At 36.6% G+C, this 25662-nt stretch overlaps 4 protein-coding genes across 6 annotated transcripts in view; 1 reads left to right on the forward strand and 3 right to left on the reverse strand.

Annotated features, from left to right (window-relative positions):
• Nucleotides 1-722: 722 nt before the first annotated feature.
• LOC127938881 (L-selectin) lies at nucleotides 723-3591 on the reverse strand. Of its 3 annotated transcripts, none has more exons than XM_052535786.1 (9): nucleotides 3442-3591; nucleotides 3293-3344; nucleotides 2838-3209; nucleotides 2537-2641; nucleotides 2077-2262; nucleotides 1792-1971; nucleotides 1159-1248; nucleotides 1011-1026; nucleotides 723-907 (listed from the first exon to the last, which is right to left on the reverse strand). In XM_052535786.1, the coding sequence occupies exons 1-9, from the start codon at nucleotides 3499-3501 to the stop codon at nucleotides 832-834; spliced, it is 1137 nt and encodes a 378-aa protein (XP_052391746.1). In that variant the 5' UTR covers nucleotides 3502-3591; the 3' UTR covers nucleotides 723-831. The 3 variants fall into 3 exon arrangements, with proteins under 3 accessions (XP_052391746.1, XP_052391745.1, XP_052391747.1); XM_052535785.1 differs by having other exon boundaries at nucleotides 2068-2262; XM_052535787.1 differs by lacking the exon at nucleotides 1011-1026 and having other exon boundaries at nucleotides 2068-2262.
• A 993-nt stretch (nucleotides 3592-4584) lies between these two features.
• The window catches only part of firrm (FIGNL1 interacting regulator of recombination and mitosis), a 44498-nt gene continuing 23420 nt past the window's right edge, over nucleotides 4585-25662 (forward strand). The window contains exon 1 of the mRNA XM_052535776.1: nucleotides 4585-4742. Within this exon, the coding sequence (XP_052391736.1) occupies nucleotides 4592-4742 (151 nt within the window). The 5' untranslated portion in view covers nucleotides 4585-4591. The remainder of the gene's footprint in view (nucleotides 4743-25662) is intronic.
• LOC127938882 (L-selectin-like) lies at nucleotides 13478-16445 on the reverse strand. The gene is made up of 8 exons (XM_052535788.1): nucleotides 16346-16445; nucleotides 16154-16205; nucleotides 15699-16070; nucleotides 15425-15529; nucleotides 14848-15042; nucleotides 14571-14750; nucleotides 13737-13826; nucleotides 13478-13545 (listed from the first exon to the last, which is right to left on the reverse strand). The coding sequence occupies exons 1-8, from the start codon at nucleotides 16400-16402 to the stop codon at nucleotides 13493-13495; spliced, it is 1104 nt and encodes a 367-aa protein (XP_052391748.1). The 5' UTR covers nucleotides 16403-16445; the 3' UTR covers nucleotides 13478-13492.
• On the reverse strand, nucleotides 18067-25468 carry LOC127938875 (P-selectin-like). Its single transcript, XM_052535773.1, is given in 26 exon segments — nucleotides 18067-18372; nucleotides 18486-18581; nucleotides 18713-18734; nucleotides 18840-18962; nucleotides 19062-19247; nucleotides 19368-19544; nucleotides 19658-19849; nucleotides 19974-20165; nucleotides 20264-20455; nucleotides 20581-20775; nucleotides 20778-20855; nucleotides 20858-21049; nucleotides 21174-21365; nucleotides 21464-21655; nucleotides 21781-21972; nucleotides 22071-22262; nucleotides 22387-22578; nucleotides 22677-22868; nucleotides 22994-23185; nucleotides 23284-23475; nucleotides 23600-23791; nucleotides 23875-24066; nucleotides 24159-24269; nucleotides 24735-25121; nucleotides 25211-25244; nucleotides 25336-25468. Coding segments are annotated over 25 exon segments (4065 nt in total). The 5' UTR covers nucleotides 25339-25468; the 3' UTR covers nucleotides 18067-18372; nucleotides 18486-18520.

Below are 25662 nucleotides of genomic sequence, written 5' to 3' on the forward strand. Positions count from 1 at the left end.
ATTTTCTGTCTTTATTTCACTGAGCCCCCAACCAAAATCTGTCATGCTCAACCTTAAAGCTGCATTAGGTAACTTTTGTAAAAAATATATTTTTTACATATTTGTTAAACCTGTCATTATGTCCTGACAGTAGAATATGAGACAGATAATCTGTGAAAAAATCAAGCTCCTCTGGCTCCTCCCAGTGGTCCTATTGCCATTTGCTGAAATTCATCCACTCCCGTTAAGAAACAACCAATCAGAGCTGCTGTCCGTAACTTTGTTTGTGTTCAAAATGTAGAAAAACGTATATAATAAGCGAGTACATGAATCCATTTTCCAAACCGTGTTTTTGGCTTGTCCTGAATCACTAGGGTGCACCTATAATAAGTGTTAATATTCGGACTATTTTAGATTGCTTCGGGGGTACCACGGCGGAGTAACCCAGTACCTTTGTGATTCTTCATAGACATAAACAGAGAGAAGTAGTTTCGGCTACGATGTTCGGCTACAGTTCTGTTTATTAACCACTAGATCGTCCAAAGTAACCTACCGCAGCTTTAAAAGGAAAACCAGCACAACAGTGACTGTTGTTTAATGCCATAAACACAATCATGATTTTTAATGTCACATTCTCCAGCTCAAACTGTTGTTAAGGTTTTGTTTGTTTATTTGTTTCTTGTACAGCAACAGTGAACAACACAGTCCATGGAACAACAAGCATTTCTGAGCAAAACATGACAGATTATTGACTTTCATCTATTGAATATTTCATATTTGTACAAACAAAGCTTGTCTCTAAAAAGAAAAAGTTTGAGTCAGACTCAGTTTAGACATCCAGGTTAGAAATGTTTATGCTGAACAGAGAGGGCCCTCTAGTGGTGTGTGTTCTGCTTCAAATGCTGGATTCACTGTTTCTGGTCGAGTTCTGCAAGAAAACATGGAGAAATAAGATTTCTGTGACCTTTCCATCTACAATAAAATAGATGAAACTGGCTCGAAAACTTAATTTAACAATTAAAATGATTTACCTCACTGCCTTTTTACCTACAAAAAAAACCAACTATATATATATATGTATATATATATATATATATATATATATATATACATACATATATCTTTGCAATTAATTGTTTGATATTTGATATACTCTTCAAAAATCCACTGTATACTCACTCCTTCTGCAGCTGGAGCAACAAAATAAACAGCCACAAAACACAGAGATGACAACAGATGCCAAAAGAGCAATTAGAAAATGGACATAACCTGAGGAAAGATATAACAACATATAAAGAATTCATTTTCTTGACAAAATATTTACATTTAAAATTATAATATTGCTAAGATTACATTGCTATGTCTATGTCTTGTATAAAATGCTTTTTATTATCCCGTATTTCTCCCATTTAAAAATAGCCTAATAAATAAATTGATTTATTTTTTAATTCAACTATGGGGTTCAAACATGGATAATGCTCCTCAAAACCTCAGTATGTTCAATCACAGACATTATATTCTATTCTAAATATATGAATTTGTTAAATAAATATGACTGCATACTCCGATGGAGTTCAGATAGCAGCTTAGTGGTATATAGTAACATTATAATATTATAGTTCCCTGAATATTTATTGTATATGGTTTCTATAAAAATGAACCAAATTCAAATTAAAATATTTTTTAATTATTTAAACAAATCTAAATAATACAAATTAAACACCCTCATTGTTACCCACTATTATTATACAGTATGCTGCTCTCATTATATTCGATATCTGTGGCACACAACTAAAAAAGCAAACTCCTCACTTGCACACATTAGTGGAAAGGAAGACTCCCATGTGCCATCAGCTCTGCAGGTGAACTCAACAAACCCCAGCAGCAGGTGACCAGGTGGACACTGTACTCTACAGGCAGATCTGATGCTGTCATGTCCTTCAGTGCAGTTCAGCAATCCACCACCAAACAAAAGAATGGGAAAACACTCCGCTACAACAGAAAAACATAAAAACTTAATCTTCCATGCATATATTTACATAATAAAATACATTTTGATGTAAACACAGAATCATAACTTTGACATACATATTGCACCTGTACATGAAGGTGGTGGTGCGTTCCATGCACCGGAGGAATTGCATTTGAGCTCATCTTTACCATTCAGTTTATAACCACCAGCACAAGAAAATGTACAATCTGAGTTGAGTGAATGATTCCCATACGGACCGGAGCATTGCATCCCGCCATGTGGTGGTGCAGAGAGTGGTTCACAAGAAACCACTGGAGAGACAGAGAGAAAAAGACTGAATGATCAAGAAATGTCTTAAAGGAGTAGTTCCCCCAATATGGAAAATTTGCAGTTTTGGGTGAAATATTATTTTAAGTAAAGATTATCATAAAATAATACAGTACATCCAGGATTATATATAACTTTGTCCATTAAACATCGTTTTTTCCCTGACCCCATCAGAACAGACCCGGGTCGTGAGCCACCAGCTAAGAACTGCTATTAAATAATAATATATTTCACTTCTGTTGAAGTGTTTGTTCTGACCTGTTTCACACTCTGGCCCAGAGAAGCCTGTTTTACACACACAGGTGACGTTGTTGACTTGTTCTACGCAGTACTGTCTATCAGTGCAATTGTTTGGACACTGTGCTGCAGGAAAGAATTTACACAGATTTATAAAACATCCTTCATAACATCCTTTCTGGACTATTTAAAACACTCAAATGTTCTCTCTCAGAAACATCTCTATTAGACTCAAGGTTTTTAAAATAAAAAATATGGTTTCTATCTGGAAATTATTAAACTAATTAAACAAGTAAGGCATCTTTCATCTGCAACTTCTTACATTTCTGGCATAAAGGATGCTTTTTATGTTCACAGCTGTCATCATTCCACTTTCCTTTATTGTTAGTGTTGGTGTATAATTCCACACAGTTCTCATCTGCCTTGTTGTTGTTGGGCTCAGTGGGTGCCCAGTTTTCATTGTCCACACTCTGTCCATTGGCAGCCCACGTCCAAATGTCATTGATCTTTTTCATTCCAATCCAGAAGTAAGGAGATGAAGATTTTTCAGGCAAATTTTTTTCAAGGAAGCGTGTTACATTTTCATTGTGGACCATCACAATGTCTGTGTATTCTTTTTGACACCACGCCCTTGTCTCATTCCAGGTCATTTTCTCGTTCTCCTTCCAGTGATACGTCCATCCTTCAACACTGACTAAAATGTTGGACATCAAATGTTAAATGTGTTTCTCAAATGTATTCAATTCTGAATGGATGATGAATGTAGTATTCACTTACCCAATATCAACCAAAGATGTATCAAAACATCTGTGTACACAACACATCTAGTCTGAACGATAAAAACAGCCACTTAATTGCCTAATTAAAAGATTTATATTAAACCAAAAAGGTTAAATGGAATGCAAAGTTTCATAATAGATGCATACCATGCTTCTTTGTATTCTCCTTTCGACCGAATCACTTGCCGTTAGTAGAATATTTTTCATCGCATTTATAGTAGCATTTCAGCAGTCTGTTCTTATACGTCTGTTTTCCTCTAAAAACTGTGGGCAAAGTGGGGGTTTCCACTATATATATCAGCACAGGCGGAGTGTGTGTAAAAGGCTGATTTATTCTTCTGCATCAGACCGCTGAGTGAGCGCTGTGATTGGTCTACAAGAACCCCTTACATTACATTCTGATCATTTAAAATGATAGGAATACTTTCATTTGGATAGGAATGGATAGGATAGATACTTCATTGCACTTCTGCATTTAACTTATCTTGAGGACCACATAAGTAAAAAGTGTTCTTACCCCACTCTCCCCTATAAGACATTTAATTTCATATTTTACAGCATAAATCTATATCACATACAAATAAACAACTAATTAAAAATATTTATACTATTTTAAAATTATTTATAGGCCTAAAATGTATTTTGTTTTAATAAAATATGATTTAATTAATATTAATATTAATAAATATTACTAATATTAAGATGTAATTATAATGGGAAATATATTTAATTACAAAATTAAAGTGTGACAAAATACTAAATATTCTATATGATGATTTACCTGCTTGCTTGCTACATCCATTTGCACATTTGCACATTGAATATTTTTTGATGCACTTTTTTACTGTCCATTGCACTAGTGTAAATTATGTTCATATGTTCATAGTTTCTGCTTTTGGTGTACATACACTTATTACATAATTATGTATAGTATGTTCATACACCTATCTGTATATCATGCTGATAGTATTTAAAATCTGTTAATTATGTCCATAGTACTGCCTTATCTGTATATTTATTGTACATTTGTAACATATTGTAGACACTGTATATCACTTGTACTTATTGCTTATTGCACTTCTGTTTAGATGCTTCTGGTTAGATGCTCAAAGTGCAATAGAAAGTCAAAATATCAAATTACTTTTGGACAAATTTATAATTAAATATATATTAAATAAAACCATTGGTTAAAACCATTGGTTAAAACCATTAACCATTGATTGTGAATACACCAAAAAAGCTTATGCAAAAGAATTTATTTTCTGCTAATTTCAGTATGATGTTGAACAGTGAGGTCATGTACAGTGGAAGGCTGTCATTGGTGGGTGATCTGCTTCAGGGCCTGTTTAAAGAGGCCTATTCTTTGCAGAAGGGCCTGATGGAACTGTTGGACAAAATTAACTTGGAGGACACTGCTTCTGAGGAGGAAGTGTCAGATATTGTCACAGGTTTGTGGTATCTGTGTGAGAAATCTCCAGTGATGGATGGTCTTTCCAGTAGTTATTTTGAATTCTGTATTTGCCAACACATGAAAATCTATCATAAAATGAGTATAATGTGCATCATTCATCTTTATATCTGCTTTTAATAGAAATATATTTTTTATGGTCAAGTTGCATACAAAGAGTTTTATGTCCTGAAGTAAAAATGTTTTATAGATCTTATCTATAAATTTATTTATATCTATAGATATAAATCTTTTAATAGATAAATGTCACACAACCAAAAAACCTTCTTGTCCCAAATTTTTGAATCAATCAGTCATTATAAATTGCACATAACAATTACATTTTCAACTTAAAATCTCTATGAAAATATAAATAATGCAAATTTATATACTGAGAGTTTGTGAAGTACAGAGCGTGAAGTACCAGTCTCTTGTAGAAGATCGGCTTCGCCATACTGACATAGCCTTCTCTTTGTGTGAAGACCTGTATACATCTGTCCAGAACTGTATTGAGCTGGCCCAACAGATCCAGCAGGCAGGACTACAGGTAGACTCATCATCACTTTAACATTTTAAACAGATTGCATTTTGTTTTAACAGAGATGGTGATTGCTATTTATTGGTTGCTGTGGTATTTTTAATTGCAATAATGGTGACCTTGAAACATTCATCAGAGACTTTATTTTTTATTTTTATTAATTTATTTAGATTTTCAAATTAAACAAACAAACAAACAGGGCCAAGATGCAGTTATTGTCAGTTGTTACAGTCACATTTAGTACAGCGGTGGGAGGAAAGGTTGTTGATACAGGAACACAATTAGTTTACTATATTTTCGTTTTTCAAAATGAGTTAAGTATGGATTCCAAGAATGGGCAAATATGTTCATTTGACTAAGGCAAAGTTTTTCCATTTGTATTATGGATAGCATATTGATTATCCATACTTGAAAGGAGTAGGGAGAGGGAGACTTCCATTACTTCAATATCAGTCTCTTGGCAACTGTCAATCCCAGTTCTAATGGATGTCGCATTATAGTTGGAATTGTCCTTGTTATTTGTAAGCAACCAAAAATAGCAAGTGCAGGCTCGGGTTGAAGGGGTCTCCGATATGCTTTGGAGTACCAGTCCAGTATTTTAGACCAAAAGTTTGCCAATGAAGAGTAAGAGCAAAAAGCATGGGACAGTGTACCCTCTGACATATTACATCTGTCACACACTGGGGAAACTGATAGATATATTCTGTAATCTTACTTTGGAATAATGTAAGCAATGGACAGTCTTAAATTGAATGAATTGGAGTCTGCTGTTTATAGAGCAGGAATGAATATTAGACAAACAGGTGTTCCACATGGATTCAGATAGTTCCACACCTAACTCTTCTTTCCAAGCATCCCTACTTCTCACAGTGTGTGCAGCAATACAGTCATCAAATAGACGTACAATTCTCGAAATGAGACAGGAGGGCTCTTGGAGAAAGGAGGGCTCTTACAAATATCAGAAATTTCATGCTCTAGGGGTAGATTTTGAAAATCTTACATTTTTTATTGGGGTGTGATGCCTAAGGCCTGGTTCACACGGGACGATTTTAAAATTGTCGGCAGATTTTCCAAACCTGAGAGACCCCACACACGGCGATAAAAAATCACGGGTCTAACAGTTTTGGTCGCTCCGTGTGTGGTGTGCAGCCACACGGCAATATCAACACATCACACACGAACCGATTTGACTCCCGAGCATTCCCAGGTCAGACGGGAAATCTCGCAAAATCCCTCGAGATCAAACGTGACTTTAGAGTAAACAATCATGGCGGACAAAGAGGATGCAGTGGCCATAGTTTGTGCTTTGTTTTTAACGGGAAAAAAAAAACATAAGAAAAATAAGAAAAGGCGATGGTCAAAGAGGTGGAGACGACGCGAGCATGGACTATACTTGCTATATCATGATATGGAGATAAGTTGTTGTTTTATCTCATAGAAATGTTGTTACGTACTACACAGATTAATAACCGTTGAAATAAACGTTCATATATTAGTTTCCATGTACTCTGGTGGACTGCAGTTGTGGATGTAGTTATGCCCATCGACTTTATTTGTATTTGTTATATTATATACGCCGGCTGTTTTGATTTTGTTTCCCGGTACTATCACTGCCTCGTCACCTCGCTTTCTGATTGGCTACACGCCACAGTCCACAGGCTGCGTGATTGTTTGTCCTCGGGGGACACCACACACGAGAAGAAATCGGGCAAAATAAATCCAACATGTTGGATATCCCCGATTTGAGATCGGAGCGGTCCCGACATTCTTCCGAGCAGAGGAGATTAGTTTTAACACACCACACACGGCAGGAATATTTGATCAGATTATTTTACGATAATCGGAGCATCCTAAGATTGTCGGAAGGGCTGAATCGGGGCTAAAATCGGCCCAATTATCCTGCCGTGTGAACCAGCCTTAACCTGCAAATACTGAAATAAATGGGAATTAGAAAGATTAATCAGAGACTTTTTTGAAGTCTAAAGTGTTTTTATTTAAAAAGTCAGCTCATATCTCACTTCCACCTTTTGTGTATCACAGGAAATTGTGCACTCTCCAGAATACAAGCTTTTTAAAAAAGCAACAAAGAGGTGTAGGTTTTTTGCCAACACATTAGTCCACTACACAAAGGTAATTGAGGGGAAACACCACACCTGGTTCCCATCAGTGACACTTTAAAGGTTGCACTCATCCACACCCACATTGGCTGCATCCAAAAACTTAGGCAGATGACTTGCTGCCTCGCTGCCTTATCAGACAATGACTTTGCAGGCAGCGTTTTTGCACGAAGGCACCTCATGGAACTGATTTCGAACATGCTTCTGAGGCAGAGTAATATAGTCTAATGATCTACAGCAAAATATTGAGATTTGGTGATACCTAAGTGGATATTTTATTACTGCAATATTAATTTCTCGCTAGAAATGTCATAAAAATTGGAAAATGTTGATCAAAAACATACATTTACACACAAACTGACCATAGACCGCAACTTTCAGAAGCCATCTTTATTTTTTGGCTTAACTGTCTCAGAATGAAATGCAAAGGATTGTGGGATATCAAAGGCAGTGTAGGATACATCTATGCTGCCTTCAAAAATGGGTCAGATGAAGGCATCTCAGGAGACAAGAACAGAAGCAAACATTAAATTCAAAATGGAATGCGTCCTCCGAAGGCAGCATTTTTCAGTTTTCGGATGTAGCTATTGCTGATTATTATTTAGCCTGTATCCTGTTACATGCCTCCTTGTTTCCTTGCCTTACCTTGCCTTCTTGTTTTTCGACCTTGGACTGTTTATCAGATTACTCTTTTGTCTCGCCCTGGATTGTGCTCGTTTGCTGGTGTTTGACCTTGCCTGTTTGGACTAAGTCTTATTAAGCTTGTGTTTTTTTTTCCCTCCTCAGCAAGTTCCCTCCCTCTTTGTGTGCCCTGTTTGTGCCCTCTGCCCTCAGTGAGGAGTTGAGAGTGGCGCTTCTGGTTCCCATGGATGTCATGCTGACACAGCTGCTCTCTTTCCATCCCTTTGCAGAATCTGTCCTGGACCCAGATCTCCGTGAGTTTCTTCTTGCAAACTACTATAACAACTTCCAGGGTTCTCTTGAACTCTGGAACACTCCTTTAACATTGCCTCCAAAAAATAATTGGCTTGTTCATTGAAAGCTCATACATCACTTAATTAACCTGGTCATTCAAGTTTTTGTTCTGTTTGTAATGTGAGTGATGGGTCACTGTCTGCAAAGTCTTTCGTTTCAAGGACATAGTTACATAAAAAAACCATAGAGACTGACTGTCCATGACACAATGCTGAGTGCATATCCTGTACATTTCCAGGTCACTTAAACTGAATTATTGCCAATGCCCTTTCATTATTACAGGTCAGTTCTTCCATCTTTCCAACATGTGGAGTTGCACTCTCTGTCTGACAGTTTTTGGATTATTGCTAAGATAAAAACATGTATTTGTTCCCACAAAACATAAATTTTCTTTCATTTTTATTGGTAAATCATGACCATGTTGTTCTTTTTTTTTTTGTTTAAGTATCGTTAACTCGTTAACTACATTTAAACGGGGGAACAAATTAATACATGACCTCACTTTACCTAAAACAAGAGAGCAAATTAATCAAAACTTGTGGGAAAGTTTAGTTTTCTCCCAGCCAGAAGAGGCGATGCGGCTGTGGAGTGATGGCAGTCAGTTTTCCGAGGAAACTCCCAGGTACTTTACACTTGTGTATTTTGGCAGGATGAAATTGGCAAAATAGTCAGTTGAGCATCATCGTGACGTATCCTTGCTATGTCTGACAAGCCATGATGCTCTCACATCCACACCATTTTCTAACACAGCGAAAAATACATCGCGGAGCAAAAAGGAAACAACACACAGACAGATAAGACAGAGATGGTTACTTCTGGTATGAAACAAGGTTTCAGTATTTTTAAAGAAATTTAAACAAAATATAAAGTTTTGTGCTGTTTTAATGTGTTGTGACAGATTGCTCTAACTCCTCAGTTAAAGCAGCACATATGAACCGATTGATTAATATTTAATTAAAGCATAAAATAAAAAGATTTCTTACATCTTTATACAACATTTTTTTACTCTCCTGTCTGATTTTGTTTGTTGGGCAAGATGGCAGACACGCTTTTATGATTGGTCAGATCACCTGCCAATCAAGCTCATTGTGAAGGGTCAATTACATTTGAACATGTATTCACACAGAAAATATCTCATAACCTTGCACTTCTGTTATATGTGATAAAATAAATAATCTTTTGTGTGAAATATGAACAGCAGCTATGCTTATCTTTCTTATTTGGTTTTCCTGTTTCTATCTTGGGATGCCCATCAAGGTTACTAGAGATTACGCCAGTACTAGTTTGGATCCAGCCTCACTTATGAAGACTTTAGAAGATGCTAATACTCAAAAAATTTTCAGATGATGGCAACTATAGATGAACATGCAAAGCTGCTAAATAATCATTGTACAGTAATCATTGCCCTAAAAGGTAAGTTTACAGATTCTTACACATCTTTGTATGTACCCTTTTCACATTTCTGGGTTTCTCAACAGCGGAAGTCATCATAGTTGGGTTAACTTGAGAAGCAGTAAATGGGAGAGTAGCACAAATATATATTTTTTTGCATTACCATTGCTTCAAATAGAAAAAGAAAAACTCAAAACACAAAAGTGTTTTCATGACTTTCAATAAAAGGAAAACAATTGAGAGAGACTGATAATGGTAGTCAGAATAATGTCAAATTTATCATCCATCCCAGATGCTGCATTAGAAACACCCTTGCATTAGCATTAACCGTTTTTTTTTTTTTTTTTTGATGCAAAGGTCATATAATACAAAGAATATGTGTTATTAATGTACATAAATTTGATAAATAATAATAATAAAAAAAACATCATAAATCTTATTTGACCTGATGACCTTTAAACATGTCACCACTGGCTTGTGAAAAGGGTCCATTGTTACAGTTTTTGTAATACAATATTTTCCACAGGATTATGTAAGATTGCTGGGTAGACTTCTGTCCCTCTATAGGGCTTTTCACACTTGAAATTGTTAACCCTGGGTCATCCTCAACCCCAGATAAACTAAATCCTGTAATCATGTTTTACACTGTTCATACTATACCTGGGGTTAACTGTTAATCCTGAGAATTCATTAACAGACGTTTAACAATATTGTAATAATTTTAATCCTTGTTTTGGAACAAAGCAATCAATCTACAGGTGTGAAAGCACACTTAGTGAGTGACTGTAACCATTTTTGCAGCTCCATGACACAATCAAAAGGCTTAATAGCCTATAGCTAAATGCTGCAGAATAATATAAAATATAAGAAGTGCAACGGTGCATTCATATATGTTTTCGAAGCTAAAAGTGCAAATAGCTGTGCATTTATTCGTATTTTTAACTCAATGGGAGCAAAATTAAACAGTATGAACCATATAATAGATCGCTGGTATAAACCCAAAGCTGTCTGTGCTGTCTGCCCCTCCTCCACTCCAGATCACAACACGCTGACATTTGTTTTGCATTTTTTTAAAGCGTGGTGAGATCTAACCAATGCTGAAACAGTGTTTCATAACTCTTTAATTCATTTTATTTGTTTATGTTAACTTGAGACAGAAAATGATGTTTTTATGATGATATAATGTAATAGTTTTCTGGCCGATACATATAGAATCAGTCCCGGCCCAGAGCAAACTTTTCTGCAGTCAGAACAGACACAAACTGGGAATCAGCACCAAGACCTCTGTTCTCTGTTGAGAGTGCGCTGTACACAAACAGTGTGCAAGTTCTTTCCATTCCTGCCCCTTAAATAATTTTAAATCACATTAAAATGCGAACGCAGAAATTCACTAAGCAGAATATTCTTCTCAAATACCCGGTTCTTGGACATTTTGGAACCGGTTGAAAATGGAACTGGTTTTCAAAACTTTTAAATATAACTAAATATAACAAGTAGTCCTTTGACTTGAAGATTTAGATTATTTAGATTTAGAGGATTGTGCTGTGTTTTGTCCCTCTCAAATCTATTCGTTCACACTCAAACAGCTCATGATGGCAATTGTAATTTTGATATTCTACTACTATTAAAATGGCTCCAGACTGCTACCAAATTAGCCTTTCTTAAAAAATAAAAAATAAATTGTGCACTTGTGCGACCACCACATTGTTCAATTTGCGCATTACTAGTGTATTATCAAGTGTATTATCATTATTGGTGTATTATTATTATGTATTATCAGGCTGATTTAAGGTGTGCTCCTAAACTTTCTGCTTGTACAAAATTTTCAGTCAGGGGCTACAGTGCTCATAGTAAAAATAGTAAGTCTGGAGCACTGTAAAATATTAATCAGTTTGGACATCTTTTTGCATGTTTACTGAAGAGCACTTTGGGACTCTGTATGTATTTATTATACATATATAAATGACTGTAAATGAATCTAAAAAGTTGTTGCATGCCTTTCTCATAAGCACTCACATGTTAGCAATGCTAATTTTATTTAACAAAGTATTAATGAGATCACTTAAAAATGTATATAGTGATTTTATTAAACAATGTTCTACAAAAATACAGTTTTACTGTGTTATTGATATACTTTCAGGGAGGAACTTGTCAACAAATCAGCAGATCAATGAAAGCAGTTGACAATTATAGACCGGTGAGTTGGATCAGTGTCAGATCTGAATTCTGCAGGTACTGTAACAAAATCTCCAGGAACAGGATTGGGGAGCCCTGTTATTTTGGTAAAGTATGACGGATTTTGAACTATATTGTTTTTATTGGTGTTTTTATTGCAGGTCTTCTGGGATGACTGTTTAGGACATCAGCACATCAGATGTTGGTCTGGACAGCTGTATACCACAATGACCTCTGCTTTTGAATGGATGGCTGACTACTACCTTGTTCTCTGAAGGTATTACTATAGCAAACCTGAGCACCTGTGACAGTGGAAAAGATGCAATGAACCCTCACACATGGATATTGGTAAATGTTGTTTTACTCATTCTCTCTAACAAACACAACACAACAGTTACACCATTTCAAATTCTGAAGTGCACAAATCCTATTCTACAAAAAAGAGAACAACAATATACAAGTGCTCAGTTTAGCCCCTTTCACAGATTCCAGATAATATACGTGTAATGTGTTCCGGCAATTGTTCCCAGATCGTTAGATTTTGGTTCATTCACACTGCCAGTGATTTCCTGGAGTCTGTGTGGGCCTTCACACACAACCCATAAAGGTCCCTTAATGACACATTACATCACGATGTAGTGTGTAGTGTACGAGTTGAAAATGCTCGGCCAACACACAGAAATTACACTTATAATGTGTCCTGGGATCGTTTGAGTGTGGTTCATTCACACTGACAGTGATTTTCCGAATCTGAGATTTGTAAATTATTCCATTCCTTTTTTACTCACAATTTGTACAGTGTCCCAACTTCTTTGGATTCTGGTTTGTACTTGATTAAAAGGTAGAACCTGGCTGAGGTATTCAACTTCTGCCTGGTTTTGGATGGCCACCATATAAGTGAAATGCTTCTGACACCACTGACAAGCTGGTGTCCAGTCCACATTAATGTCTGTGTTGTAATGGGAAGTCCAGGCTTTGACTGTTTGCATAAATAAGTTTACTGTTTACACACTTGCATTGCACAGAACTTAGTTTATTATAATGAATAGTTCATTTGTGAACAGCTTTTACTGTGAAGTTTTTACATGAGATTGTTCATGTTACTGTAATTGCAGTTAAGCAGTTGCATTTGAAGATTTCTGAGAACACATTCTCAGTTGATGCATACGAAATTACAGTCAAATGTGTTTTGCCAATATTCAGTGCAGTACATGGTAACTAAGTGATGGGAAATTGTGTAATAGTGCTGCCATAAAAGGAAAACCAGCACAACAGTGTTTAAGAGACTGGTGTTTAATGCCAGAAGTACAATATTTCATGATTTTCACACATTCTCCAGCTCAAACTGATGTGTGTGTCTGTGTGTGTGTTTTATTGTATTACTATTATTCTGTACATCTACAATGAACAACATAAAGTATTTCTGAGCAAAATATTATTGACTTTCAATTATTGACTATTTCATATAATAAATAAAAAAACAGAAGAGGATTTTAATTAATCCCCGTTTAGACAGCCAGATTAAAAATGTTTATGCTGAACAGAGAGGGCCCTCTAGTGGTGTGTGTTCTGCTTCAAATGCTGGATTCTCTGTTTCTGGTCGAGTTCTGCAAGAAAACATGGAGAAATAAGATTTCTGTGACCTTTCCATCTACAAACTTGAACATAAAAATGAACATAATTTACCTCACTGTCTTTTTACCTACAAATAAATAAATAAATAAATAAATAGGCCGATATCTTTGCAATTAATTGTTTGATATTTGATACACTCTTCAAAAATCCACAGTATACTCACTCCTTCTGCAGTTGGAGCAACAAAATAAACAGCCACAAAACACAGAGATGACAACAGATGCCAAAAGAGCAATTAGAAAATGGACATAACCTGAGGAAAAATATGACAACATATAAATTAATTTTATGACAAAAGATTTTACATTTAAAAAAGTGAAAAGTGGAAGTGACATATGATAACCTATACTTGGAATTGGTGCTCTGATTTTAACCCATCCAAGTGCACACACACAGCAGTGAGTTTATTGATATATAAATTAGTATATAAATGAGAAATGCTGTCTATGTTTTTTCTAAAATGCTTTATGAATCAGATTGAAATTAGTCCCTTTTCTTATCCCGTACATTTCACCAATTTAAAAATAGCCTAATAATTAAATGTATTTATTTAAATTAACCATGGGGTTCAAAAAGGATTTGGAATAATGTTCCTCAAAACCTTCAGTATTTTGAATTCAACATTAATATTTTGAATGAAGCGTTGGTTTTGAAAGGTGTGTGTGTGTGTGTGTGAATAATTCAGAATTCAATAAGTTAGTTAAACTTATATGTTAAACAAATATGACAGCATAAGCTGATGGAAATAAATAAAATAACATAGCAGCTTTGTGGTAGTAACAATAAATATATGTTTTGTTCCCTGAATATTTCTTGTATATACTTTCAAAAAAATTAACCAAATTCAAATTACAATATTTTTTGTTATTTATATTATTAAACAAATCTAAATAATACAAATGAAACACCCTCATTATTACCCACTTTTATTATACAGTATGCTGCTCTCATTATATTCGATATCTGTGGCACACAACTAAAAAAGCAAACTCCTCACTTGCACACATTAGTGGAAAGGAAGACTCCCATGTGCCATCAGCTCTGCAGGTGAACTCAACAAACCCCAGCAGCAGGTGACCAGGTGGACACTGTACTCTACAGGCAGATCTGATGCTGTCATGTCCTTCAGTGCAGTTCAGCAATCCACCACCAAACAAAAGAATGGGAAAACACTCCGCTACAACAGAAAAACAGAAAAACTTAATCTTCCATGCATATATTTACATAATAAAATACATTTTTGATGTAAACACAGAATCATAACTTTGACATACATATTGCACCTGCACATGAAGGTGGTGGTGCGTTCCATGCACCGGAGGAATTGCATTTGAGCTCATCTTTACCATTCAGTTTATAACCACCAACACAAGAAAATGTACAATCTGAGTTGAGTGAATGATTCCCATACGGACCGGAGCATTGCATCCCGCCATGTGGTGGTGCAGAGAGTGGTTCACAAGAAACCACTGGAGAGACAGAGAGAAAAAGACTGCATGATCAAGAAATGTCTTAAAGGAGTAGTTCACCCAATATGGAAAATTTGCAGAAGATTTACAAATCCGACGAAGATTCGAATTTACTCATCTGATGAAGAAACGGTTCATCCACATCTTGGATCGTCTGAGGGTGAGTACATTTACAGCAAATTTTCATTTTTTGGGTAAAATATTATTTTAAGTAAAGATTATCATAAAATAATACAGTACATCCAGGATTATATATATCTTTGTCCATTAAACATCGTTTTTTCGCTGACCCCATCAGAACAGACCCGGGTCGTGAGCCACCAGCTAAGAACTGCTATTAAATAATAATATATTTCACTTCTGTTGAAGTGTTTGTTCTGACCTGTTTCACACTCTGGCCCAGAGAAGCCTGTTTTACACACACAGGTGACGTTGTTGACTTGTTCTACGCAGTACTGTCTATCAGTGCAATTGTTTGGACACTGTGCTGCAGGAAAGAATTTACACAGATTTATAAAACATCCTTTATAACATCCTTTCTGGACTATTTAAAACACTCAAATGTTCTCTCTCAGAAACATCTCTATTAGATGAAAAATGTGTTCTATCTTAAACTAATTGAACAAGTAAGGCATCTTTCATCTCCAACTCCTTACCTTTCTGGCATACAGGATGCTTTTTATGTTCACAGCTGTCATCATTCCACTTTCCTTTATTGTTAGTGTTGGTGTATAATTCCACACAGTTCTCATCTGCCTTGTTGTTGTTGGGCTCAGTGGGTGCCCAGTTTTCATTGTCCACCCTCTGTCCATTGGCAGCCCACGTCCAAATGTCATTGATCTTTTTCATTCCAATCCAGAAGTAAGGAGATGAAGATTTTTCAGGCAAATTTTTTTCAAGGAAGCGTGTTACATTTTCATTGTGGACCATCACAATGTCTGTGTATTCTTTTTGACACCACCCCCTTGTCTCATTCCAGGTCATTTTCTCATTATCCTTCCAGTGATACGTCCATCCTTCAACACTGACTAAAATGTTGGACATCAAATGTTAAATGTGTTTCTCAAATGTATTCAATTCTGAATGGATGATGAATGTAGTATTCACTTACCCAATATCAACCAAAGATGTATCAAAACATCTGTGTACACAACACATCTAGTCTGAACGATAAAAACAGCCACTTAATTGCCCATATAAACAGATAGTATTATTATTTATATAATGGCAGTATATTTTTAAAAGGTTTGTATTGAACCTAAAATGTTCTAATGAAATACAAAGTTACTTAATAGATGCATACCATGCTTCTTTTTAGTCTCCTTTCAACTAAATCACTTGCCGTTAGTAGAATTTTCATCGCAGTTGTAGTAGCATTTCAACAGTCTGTTCTCACACCTCTTTTGCTCTGAAAACTGTGGGCAAAGTTGGGTGTTCCACTATATATATCAGTCAGTAGCATTTAATTGCAGGATGTTTCTTCACAGGTTCCAAAAAAAATAAACATTATGTAACAAAATTGGGAATGAATGCCACTTTTTTGGAAATTGCTTATCTTTCATATGTTCTTTTAACTTTTGGTGAGATTCTGTCTTGCACAAATAGAATGGTGTGCTGAGATGCATATAATGATTAGATGATTTATGGTATCATACACCAACCACACCACACTTATCAAATACTAAAAAAAGAATACAAATAATAAAATGTGTCTAATAAATGGAAAGGAACATTCAAAAGACACTTTAACCTTTAAAAAGTATTTCTGAAAATGATAACCCACTAAAAATCTATAAAAAAACGTACACTACCTTATTCGCAGCTTCAGGGAATGACACAGTCACAGGATACATCCAGATGAACATGACCTGGGTTATTTAAACAAAACCTTTCACTGCATTCACAATGCTAATGGCTTTATGCACTTAAAGGTGATGAAAGATAAAGGAAGAGAACAGTGATTTCATTCCCAGCTTTTATTTAGGTGTTAAGACTCGAACATACTGCTCATCATTCTACAAATGGAAAGATAAGTTACACTGACTATTTATTTATAAACTGTTGTTGAAAATGATACGTTTATGCTTCTTAGGTTTTAGGCACTCATGAAATTGGAAAATGCGTTGAAACACCCGTGACATAGTTAAAGTCAGACTTTACTGTTTTAATTCTACAAGTACTGTAGTTTAATGGAGTAAAATGAACAATTCCTGATTGTTTACTAAGTATATGCTAAATATACTAAATATGTCCCCAGGCAATCCAAGATCTTTCTTTCTTTAGCCAAAGAGAAATTGAGGTTTTGGAGGAAAACATTCACTCTTTGCTCACCCTGGGCCATTTTTGATGGTCTAAAATTAATATTTAGGCAACTTCAATGCAATCAACTGCAGCCAACAAATAAAGGTGTTCTCTAGGGAAACGTTCAGCCACTTTCACATTCACAAATGTTCTTATCTGGAATAAACTATCCACCTTTTTCCTCAACACGGAAGTAAGTCTATGGCTGAGACTTCCGGTTCATTAGCTGGTTAATAATGAGAAGAATAACAACGTGCAGATGAGACACTTGTAGATACCTTTCTCTCTATGAATATAATTTTAAGAAAGAATGTAAGAGTGTACTTTATGGCATTAATTATTCAAAAGACGTTATAACCTCTGAAAGGTGTTTCTGAAAAAGCTAACTCCCTGAGTGCAGCTTCAAGGATGGAGTCACCGGATACTGTGTTATTAATGGACATTCACCGGATACTAGGTTACTGATGGGTTATTTAAACAAAACCTTTCATTGCAATAAAAATGCTAATAGATTTTACAAGTGAGGAAAGATAGAGAACAGTGACTTCACTTCCAGCTTTTATTTAGGTGTTAAGGTTCACATTTACAGCTAATGATTCTACAAATGGAATGACCAGTTACAGTAAATGTTCATTTATGCTTTCATGTTGAAAAATATATGCTTTTTTTTTTAAGTTTCAGATGCTCATCTGAAAGTGGAAAATGCATTCAAACACCAAGTCGTGATGTCATAAATGTCACACTTTATTGGTTTATATGTTAAAACAGTTTAATAGGACCAATAGGGTTTAAGAACAATAAATAGTACAAGAAATGTGTATATTAATAACATAAAAATAGGACATTTAAATAGTAGGCTACAGAACAATATGTTCAGTCAAGTAAATAATTAACGCTTCCGTTGGGAAGGAGAAATTACATTCAGTTACTGTTGCCTAGTAACTGAAATTGCCGCTCAAAGTTTAAAATATCCAAGTGTCTCAAATCATTTGTGATGACATACATTTTTATTCCAGCGAGGCAGTTGTCCTGTGAAAAATAAAGTTTAATTCAGTTTTTCAATGATTTTTTCCATTATTCCAGATAGGTTACATTGCCATCATTACACACATAGTCTGTGTACATGAGGAATATATGCTCACCTTATATACTGTCTGCTATTTGATGGTATTTTGGTCTATATGAGACTGTCAACACTGTTCTTATAAAACTGTGGTGGATCCTCAGTATCCGAGGTACTAAAAATTAAATAGATAAAAGGAGAGTCAAACAAGATATAGTCTTGTCTTGTATATATAAACCTAAAAGTGATAAATAATGACAGTAATTATTCGAGAAAAACATAACTGCAAAATAAGACATATCTTACCTGTTTAGGTCAAAATTGCTAGCTGAAAACAAAACAACATAATTTAGCATTTTAATTCATTTCAATAAATTATTCAAGAATTTTATGGAAGAACATATTCACAAAATCAGTAGACTGTTTGGTTCACCTTTTCTCCTCAGTCTCTTCAGTATCCAGAGAACTAAGCCCAGACTGGAGGCGCCGACAGCACCTCCAACCCCAAGAGTCACTTCTGTCACTTCGAAGGGTGATGCAGAGGGATCAGGAGAAGCTGAAAATGCAAATAAAAGGAAATGAGTTGTAGAAGGTTTTTCTCATTTCATCAACAAAATGACATCTGTATCCCACAAACACTGTATCAGCTGTTTACCTTGACACACTGCCACTTCCCCTGACCAGCTCCCATTGTAGTTGCACATCACGATCTCGTTACTGTGGTCTTCGAGTTGGTGGCCTTCATGACAGCTGAAGATGCAGACGGTGTTAAAGGTGGACTCTTCAGATGAGCAGTTTATATGCCCATTAATAGGCTCATGAAGTTGTGGGCAGACCATTGCTATGGATTTGAAAAAAACAAAAGCAAAGGTGAAATTAGCTGTACTTATTTTTCGAAATACAAAAACTCACATTAGATTAACCTGTAAATCCATAAATGTGGTAAAAGTTAGTTGATTACCTTCACAGTGAGGTGGTTCCTGACTCCACTTTGCTGTTTTTGTACAGCTGATCTCTGAAGCTCCCTGGAGCTGGAATCCTTCAACACAACTCAAGCTGCATTTGCTCCCGTAATTAAAGCTGGAGGTGCAGTTCAGCTCTCCATTGACAGGACTGTCAAGGGCTGGGCAGTGAATAACTGGGAGGAAACGGGAAAATTTGTGAACACAGCAGAGAGTTTTCATAAGAGTTTTTCCAAGGAGCAATTGTAATCAGATATCTTTTGGTTTGCACAAAATAAATGCTACTCACTTTGACAGGTTGGTGGTTTGCTTGACCACTCTGTGCTAGAAGTGCATCTTGTTGTTCTGGAACCCTTTAGTTCATAACCCTCCTCACAGGAGTATACACATTCAGAGTCATATGAGAAGTTTTTATGAGGATGGGAGCACTGGACGCTCGCATGATCTGGTGGGGTGATGTCCTCTTGTTTGCATTTTATAACTGAAAAACAGAAAAAGGGATATTCATAAATCTCCAAGAGCAGAGATTTGGAAGAGTAAAGAGCAGAACTATTGCTGAACTACTTTCAAAACTGTTTTCCTTAGTAAATCCTGATTCTTCTTACTTTCACAAAAGGGTTGTGTATCATTCCAGTGTCCCGTTGCCCCACAGAACAGTGTGGAAGAGCTGGAGTTTCGCAGCGTGTGTCCTTCTTTACACATAAACTCACAGGTGGATTGGTAGCTGAACCGGCCCATGGGATGGAGGCATTGCATTTGGCCTTCCTGTGGTTTGATCAGCTCTGGACATTGAACAACTGCAAAATAATTCACAGACATGTCAAAGGAACGCATGGATAATTTAAGCAGATTTGAACAGCATCTATAAATATTTCTCAGCTTAAATTCAACTTACGTTCACATGTTGGTGGTTTGTTTGACCACTCTGTGCTAGAAGTGCATCTTGTTGTTCTGGAACCCTTTAGTTCATAACCCTCCTCACAGGAGTATACACATTGAGAGTCATATGAGAAGTTTTTATGAGGATGGGAGCACTGGACGCTCGCATGATCTGGTGCGGTGATGTCCTCTTGTTTGCATTTTACAACTGAAAAACAGAATAGGGGGATAATCATGACACTCCAAGAACAGATATGTTAAAGAGTCATGAACAGAACTACTGTTGAATTACTGTAATAGAAGTTTTTCTAAATGAATTCAGACACGTCTTACTTTCACAAGAGGGTTGTGTATCATTCCAGCGTCCCGTTGCCCCACAGAACAGTGTGGAAGAGCTGGAGTTTTGCAGCGTGTGTCCTTCTTTACACATAAACTCACAGGTGGATTGGTAGCTGAACTGGCCCATGGGATGTTGGCATTGCATTTGGCCTTCCTGTGGCTTGGTCAGCTCTGGACATTGAACAGCTGCAAAAAAATATCAAAGTGTTTTAAAAAACATCTGGTCAAATGTATCATGTTCAGTTTACAATGTACTCTAGATTCAACTCACGTTCACATGTTGGTGGTTTGTTTGACCACTCTGTGCTAGAAGTGCATCTTGTTGTTTTGGAGCCCTTTAGTTCATAACCCTCCTCACAGAAATATTCACATTGAGAGTCATATGAGAAGTTTTTATGAGGATGGGAGCACTGGACGCTCGCATGATCTGGTGGGGTGATGTCCTCTTGTTTGCATTTTACAACTGAAAAACAGAAAAGAGGATAATCATGACACTCCAAGAGCAGAGATTTTAAAGAGTAAAGAGCAGAACTATTGCTGAACTACTTTCAAAACTGTTTTCCTTAGTAAATCCTGATTCTTCTTACTTTCACAAGTGGGTTGTGAATCATTCCAGTGTCCCGTTGCCCCACAGAACAGCGTGGAAGAGCTGGAGTTTCGCAGCGTGTGTCCTTCTTTACACATAAACTCACAGGTGGATTGGTAGCTGAACCGGCCCATGGGATGTTGGCATTGCATTTGGCCTTCCTGTGGTTTGGTCAGCTCTGGACATTGAACAACTGCAAAACAATTTACAGACATGTCAAAGGAACGCATTAATAATTTAAGCAGATTTGAACAGCATCTATAAATATTTCTCAGCATAAATTCAACTTACGTTCACATGTTGGTGGTTTGTTTGACCACTCTGTGCTAGAAGTGCATCTTGTCTTTCTGGAACCCTTTAGTTCATAACCCTCCTCACAGAAATATTCACATTCAGAGTCATATGAGAAGTTTTTATGAGGATGGGAGCACTGGACGCTCGCATGATCTGGCGGGGTGATGTCCTCTTGTTTGCATTTTACAACTGAAAAACAGAATAGGGGGATAATCATGACACTCCACGAACAGATATGTTAAAGAGTCATGAACAGAACTACTGTTGAATTACTGTAATAGAAGTTTTTCTAAATGAATTCAGACACGTCTTACTTTCACAAGAGGGTTGTGAATCATTCCAGCGTCCCGTTGCCCCACAGAACAGTGTTGAAGAGCTGGAGTTTTGCAGCGTGTGTCCTTCTTTACACATAAACTCACAGGTGGATTGGTAGCTGAACCGGCCCATGGGATGGAGGCATTGCATTTGGCCTTCCTGTGGCTTGGTCAGCTCTGGACATTGAACAACTGCAAAACAATTTACAGACATGTCAAAGGAACGCATGGATAATTTAAGCAGATTTGAACAGCATCTATAAATATTTCTCAGCATAAATTCAACTTACGTTCACATGTTGGTGGTTTGTTTGACCACTCTGTGCTAGAAGTGCATCTTGTCTTTCTGGAACCCTTTAGTTCATAACCCTCCTCACAGAAATATTCACATTCAGAGTCATATGAGAAGTTTTTATGAGGATGGGAGCACTGGACGCTCGCATGATCTGGTGCGTTGATGTCCTCTTGTTTGCATTTTACAACTGAAAAACGGAAAAGGGGATAATCATAAATCTCCAAGAGCAGAGATTTTGAAGAGTAAAGAGCAGAACTATTGCTGAACTACTTTCAAAAGTGTTTTACTTAGTAAATCCTGATTCTTCTTACTTTCACAAGTGGGTTGTGAATCATTCCAGCGTCCCGTTGCCCCACAGAACAGTGTGGAAGAGCTGGAGTTTCGCAGCGTGTGTCCTTCTTTACACATAAACTCACAGGTGGATTGGTAGCTGAACCGGCCCATGGGATGTTGGCATTGCATTTGGCCTTCCTGTGGTTTGGTCAGCTCTGGACATTGAACAACTGCAAAACAATTTACAGACATGTCAAAGGAACGCAATAATAATTTAAACAGATTTGAACAGCATCTATAAATATTTCTCAGCTTAAATTCAACTCACGTTCACATGTTGGTGGTTTGTTTGACCACTCTGTGCTAGAAGTGCATCTTGTTGTTGTGGAGCCCTTTAGTTCATAACCCTCCTCACAGAAATATTCACATTCAGAGTCATATGAGAAGTTTTTATGAGGATGGGAGCACTGGACCCTAGCATGATCTGGTGGGGTGATGTCCTCTTGTTTGCATTTTACAACTGAAAAACAGAATAGGGGGATAATCATGACACTCCAAGAACAAATATGTTAAAGAGTCATGAACAGAACTACTGTTGAATTACTGTAATAGAAGTTTTTCTAAATGAATTCAGACACGTCTTACTTTCACAAGAGGGTTGTGAATCATTCCAGCGTCCCGTTGCCCCACAGAACAGTGTGGAAGAGCTGGAGTTTCGCAGCGTGTGTCCTTCTTTACACATAAACTCACAGGTGGATTGGTAGCTGAACCGGCCCATGGGATGTTGGCATTGCATTTGGCCTTCCTGTGGTTTGGTCAGCTCTGGACATTGAACAACTGCAAAACAATTTACAGACATGTCAAAGGAACGCAATAATAATTTAAACAGATTTGAACAGCATCTATAAATATTTCTCAGCTTAAATTCAACTCACGTTCACATGTTGGTGGTTTGTTTGACCACTCTGTGCTAGAAGTGCATCTTGTTGTTGTGGAGCCCTTTAGTTCATAACCCTCCTCACAGAAATATTCACATTCAGAGTCATATGAGAAGTTTTTATGAGGATGGGAGCACTGGACCCTAGCATGATCTGGTGGGGTGATGTCCTCTTGTTTGCATTTTACAACTGAAAAACAGAAAAGGGGATAATCATGACACTCCAAGAGCAGAGATTTTAAAGAGTAAAGAGCAGAACTTTTGCTGAAATACTTTAAAAAGTGGTTTCCTTAGTAAATCCTGACTCTTCTTACTTTCACAAGTGGGTTGTGAATCATTCCAGTGTCCCGTTGCCCCACAGAACAGTGTGGAAGAGCTGGAGTTTCGCAGCGTGTGTCCTTCTTTACACATAAACTCACAGGTGGATTGGTAGCTGAACTGGCCCATGGGATGTTGGCATTGCATTTGGCCTTCCTGTGGCTTGGTCAGCTCTGGACATTGAACAACTGCAAAAAAAATGTCAAAGTGTTTTTACAAAAGCATCCAGTCAAATGTGTCATTTTCATTTCACAATGTAAATTCAACTCACGTTCACAGGTTGGTGGTTTGTTTGACCACTCTGTGCTAGAAGTGCATCTTGTTGTTCTGGAACCCTTTAGTTCATAACCCTCCTCACAGGAGTATACACATTGAGAGTCATATGAGAAGTTTTTATGAGGATGGGAGCACTGGACACTAGCATGATCTGGTGCGGTGATGTCCTCTGATTTGCATTTTACAACTGAAAATCAGAAAACAGCTAAAATGGTTATATTTCACACCTTTCATTGCCAACATAGATTTATTAACAATATCTAGGGAAACACTGCCCACCATGTTCACATCGGTCTCCATAGAAACCCCCAAGGCATGTGCATTTATGGCTGTTTATGGTTTCAACACACTCTCCTCGGCCACTGACACAGGAGTCGTCTTTGCAGGATGCTGAATAAGAAAAAATTGATAATTGCTGATTAATGAATTCATTTTTCATTCACCTTTCAACAGGGAAAATTGAAAAAAAATGGAATTGACTGTAATGCAGAATGTCACAGAATTTGGCAAACCTTGAATAAATGAATCAAAACTAGAAGGACATTAAAAGTAAAGCTCTGTACCACTCTGTTTGGCAAAAATGTAAATGATGAGTTATTAAATAAAAGTTAATGAATTGTTGTTAAATTTTATGTTTTTGAGATTTCAGTTAATAAAATCATATAAGACATGTATTTTGATTGTTTAATTTAAGCATTAAAACAGAAAACTCAAAATAGATCTAGAAATAACTTGGCATCTGAGAATAAAAGTTGTAGTAAGCATTATTCTTAATCACTGTTATAATTATGAGGTGGTCCTTGGAAAGTTTTTCTCCCCTTTATAGGGTTCCCTGGCCACATAAAGAAAACCTACCTGTGTAGCACAGTGCAGTCTTCTTCTTTAAGCAGGATTCATCATTCCATTTACCTTCATCTTTCACTCTTTTAATGTATATTTCCACACAATCTTCATTATTTCTTCCATTATTGGGCTCATTCTTCGCCCAGTTCTCAGCTTCCTTGGTAAGCATCTTATTAGTTCCCACCCAGGTCCAAATGCCATTAATTTTGCGAATGCCAATCCAGTAATATCCACTGACTTTTGGAAGGATACTGTTGAGGTGATAAATTTCATCTTTGTTCTGGATGGCTACCATGTCGGTGTAATGCTGCTTGCACCAGTGTCTGGCAGATTCCCAGTTCATAGTGTTTGTTGAGGAATGGTATGACCAGCCTTCAGCGCCTCTCCATATGTTTAACACTGCAGAATTAAACCATTACAACTTTGAGTGAACTATGTTTACAGGTTGCATTCACTCAGTATAGTTTATACACTAGTTCGGGTCTTACCTAAAGAAATAAGAACAACTTTGTAGAAGATGCCCTGCAAAATTAAAGAATTATATAAATTGGATGAACATAATATTCATTGACACTAAAATTATACAAATGCATATTTTGAATACTTTACGTACCATTGTTAATGATGTACAGATATGAAATGGTCCTGTTAATGGTCGTCTCTATACTCTATACTCTAATATGATGGTTCTGATTTGAGAAACTGGTCTGATAATCACTGTTTCGGGCATTTATGTAGGAGCTCAGCTATGGTCTAGGACTTCCCTTCCTGGATTCACTTGTGACATCAGCCAGTAAAAGCAATGGAATTCTCTGGAAATACCCCTCTCTAACACTATTCAAGGAGGAAATATCTTTTTTTTACTCTCTGAAGGCATTTGTTTGTAAGGAAAGAACCTCTCAGGAAATATTATAGACCTTTTGGTGCTGATATGGCCATA

This window comes from Carassius gibelio, chromosome A20, assembly GCF_023724105.1.
Source record: "Carassius gibelio isolate Cgi1373 ecotype wild population from Czech Republic chromosome A20, carGib1.2-hapl.c, whole genome shotgun sequence".
NCBI lineage: Eukaryota > Metazoa > Chordata > Actinopteri > Cypriniformes > Cyprinidae > Carassius > Carassius gibelio.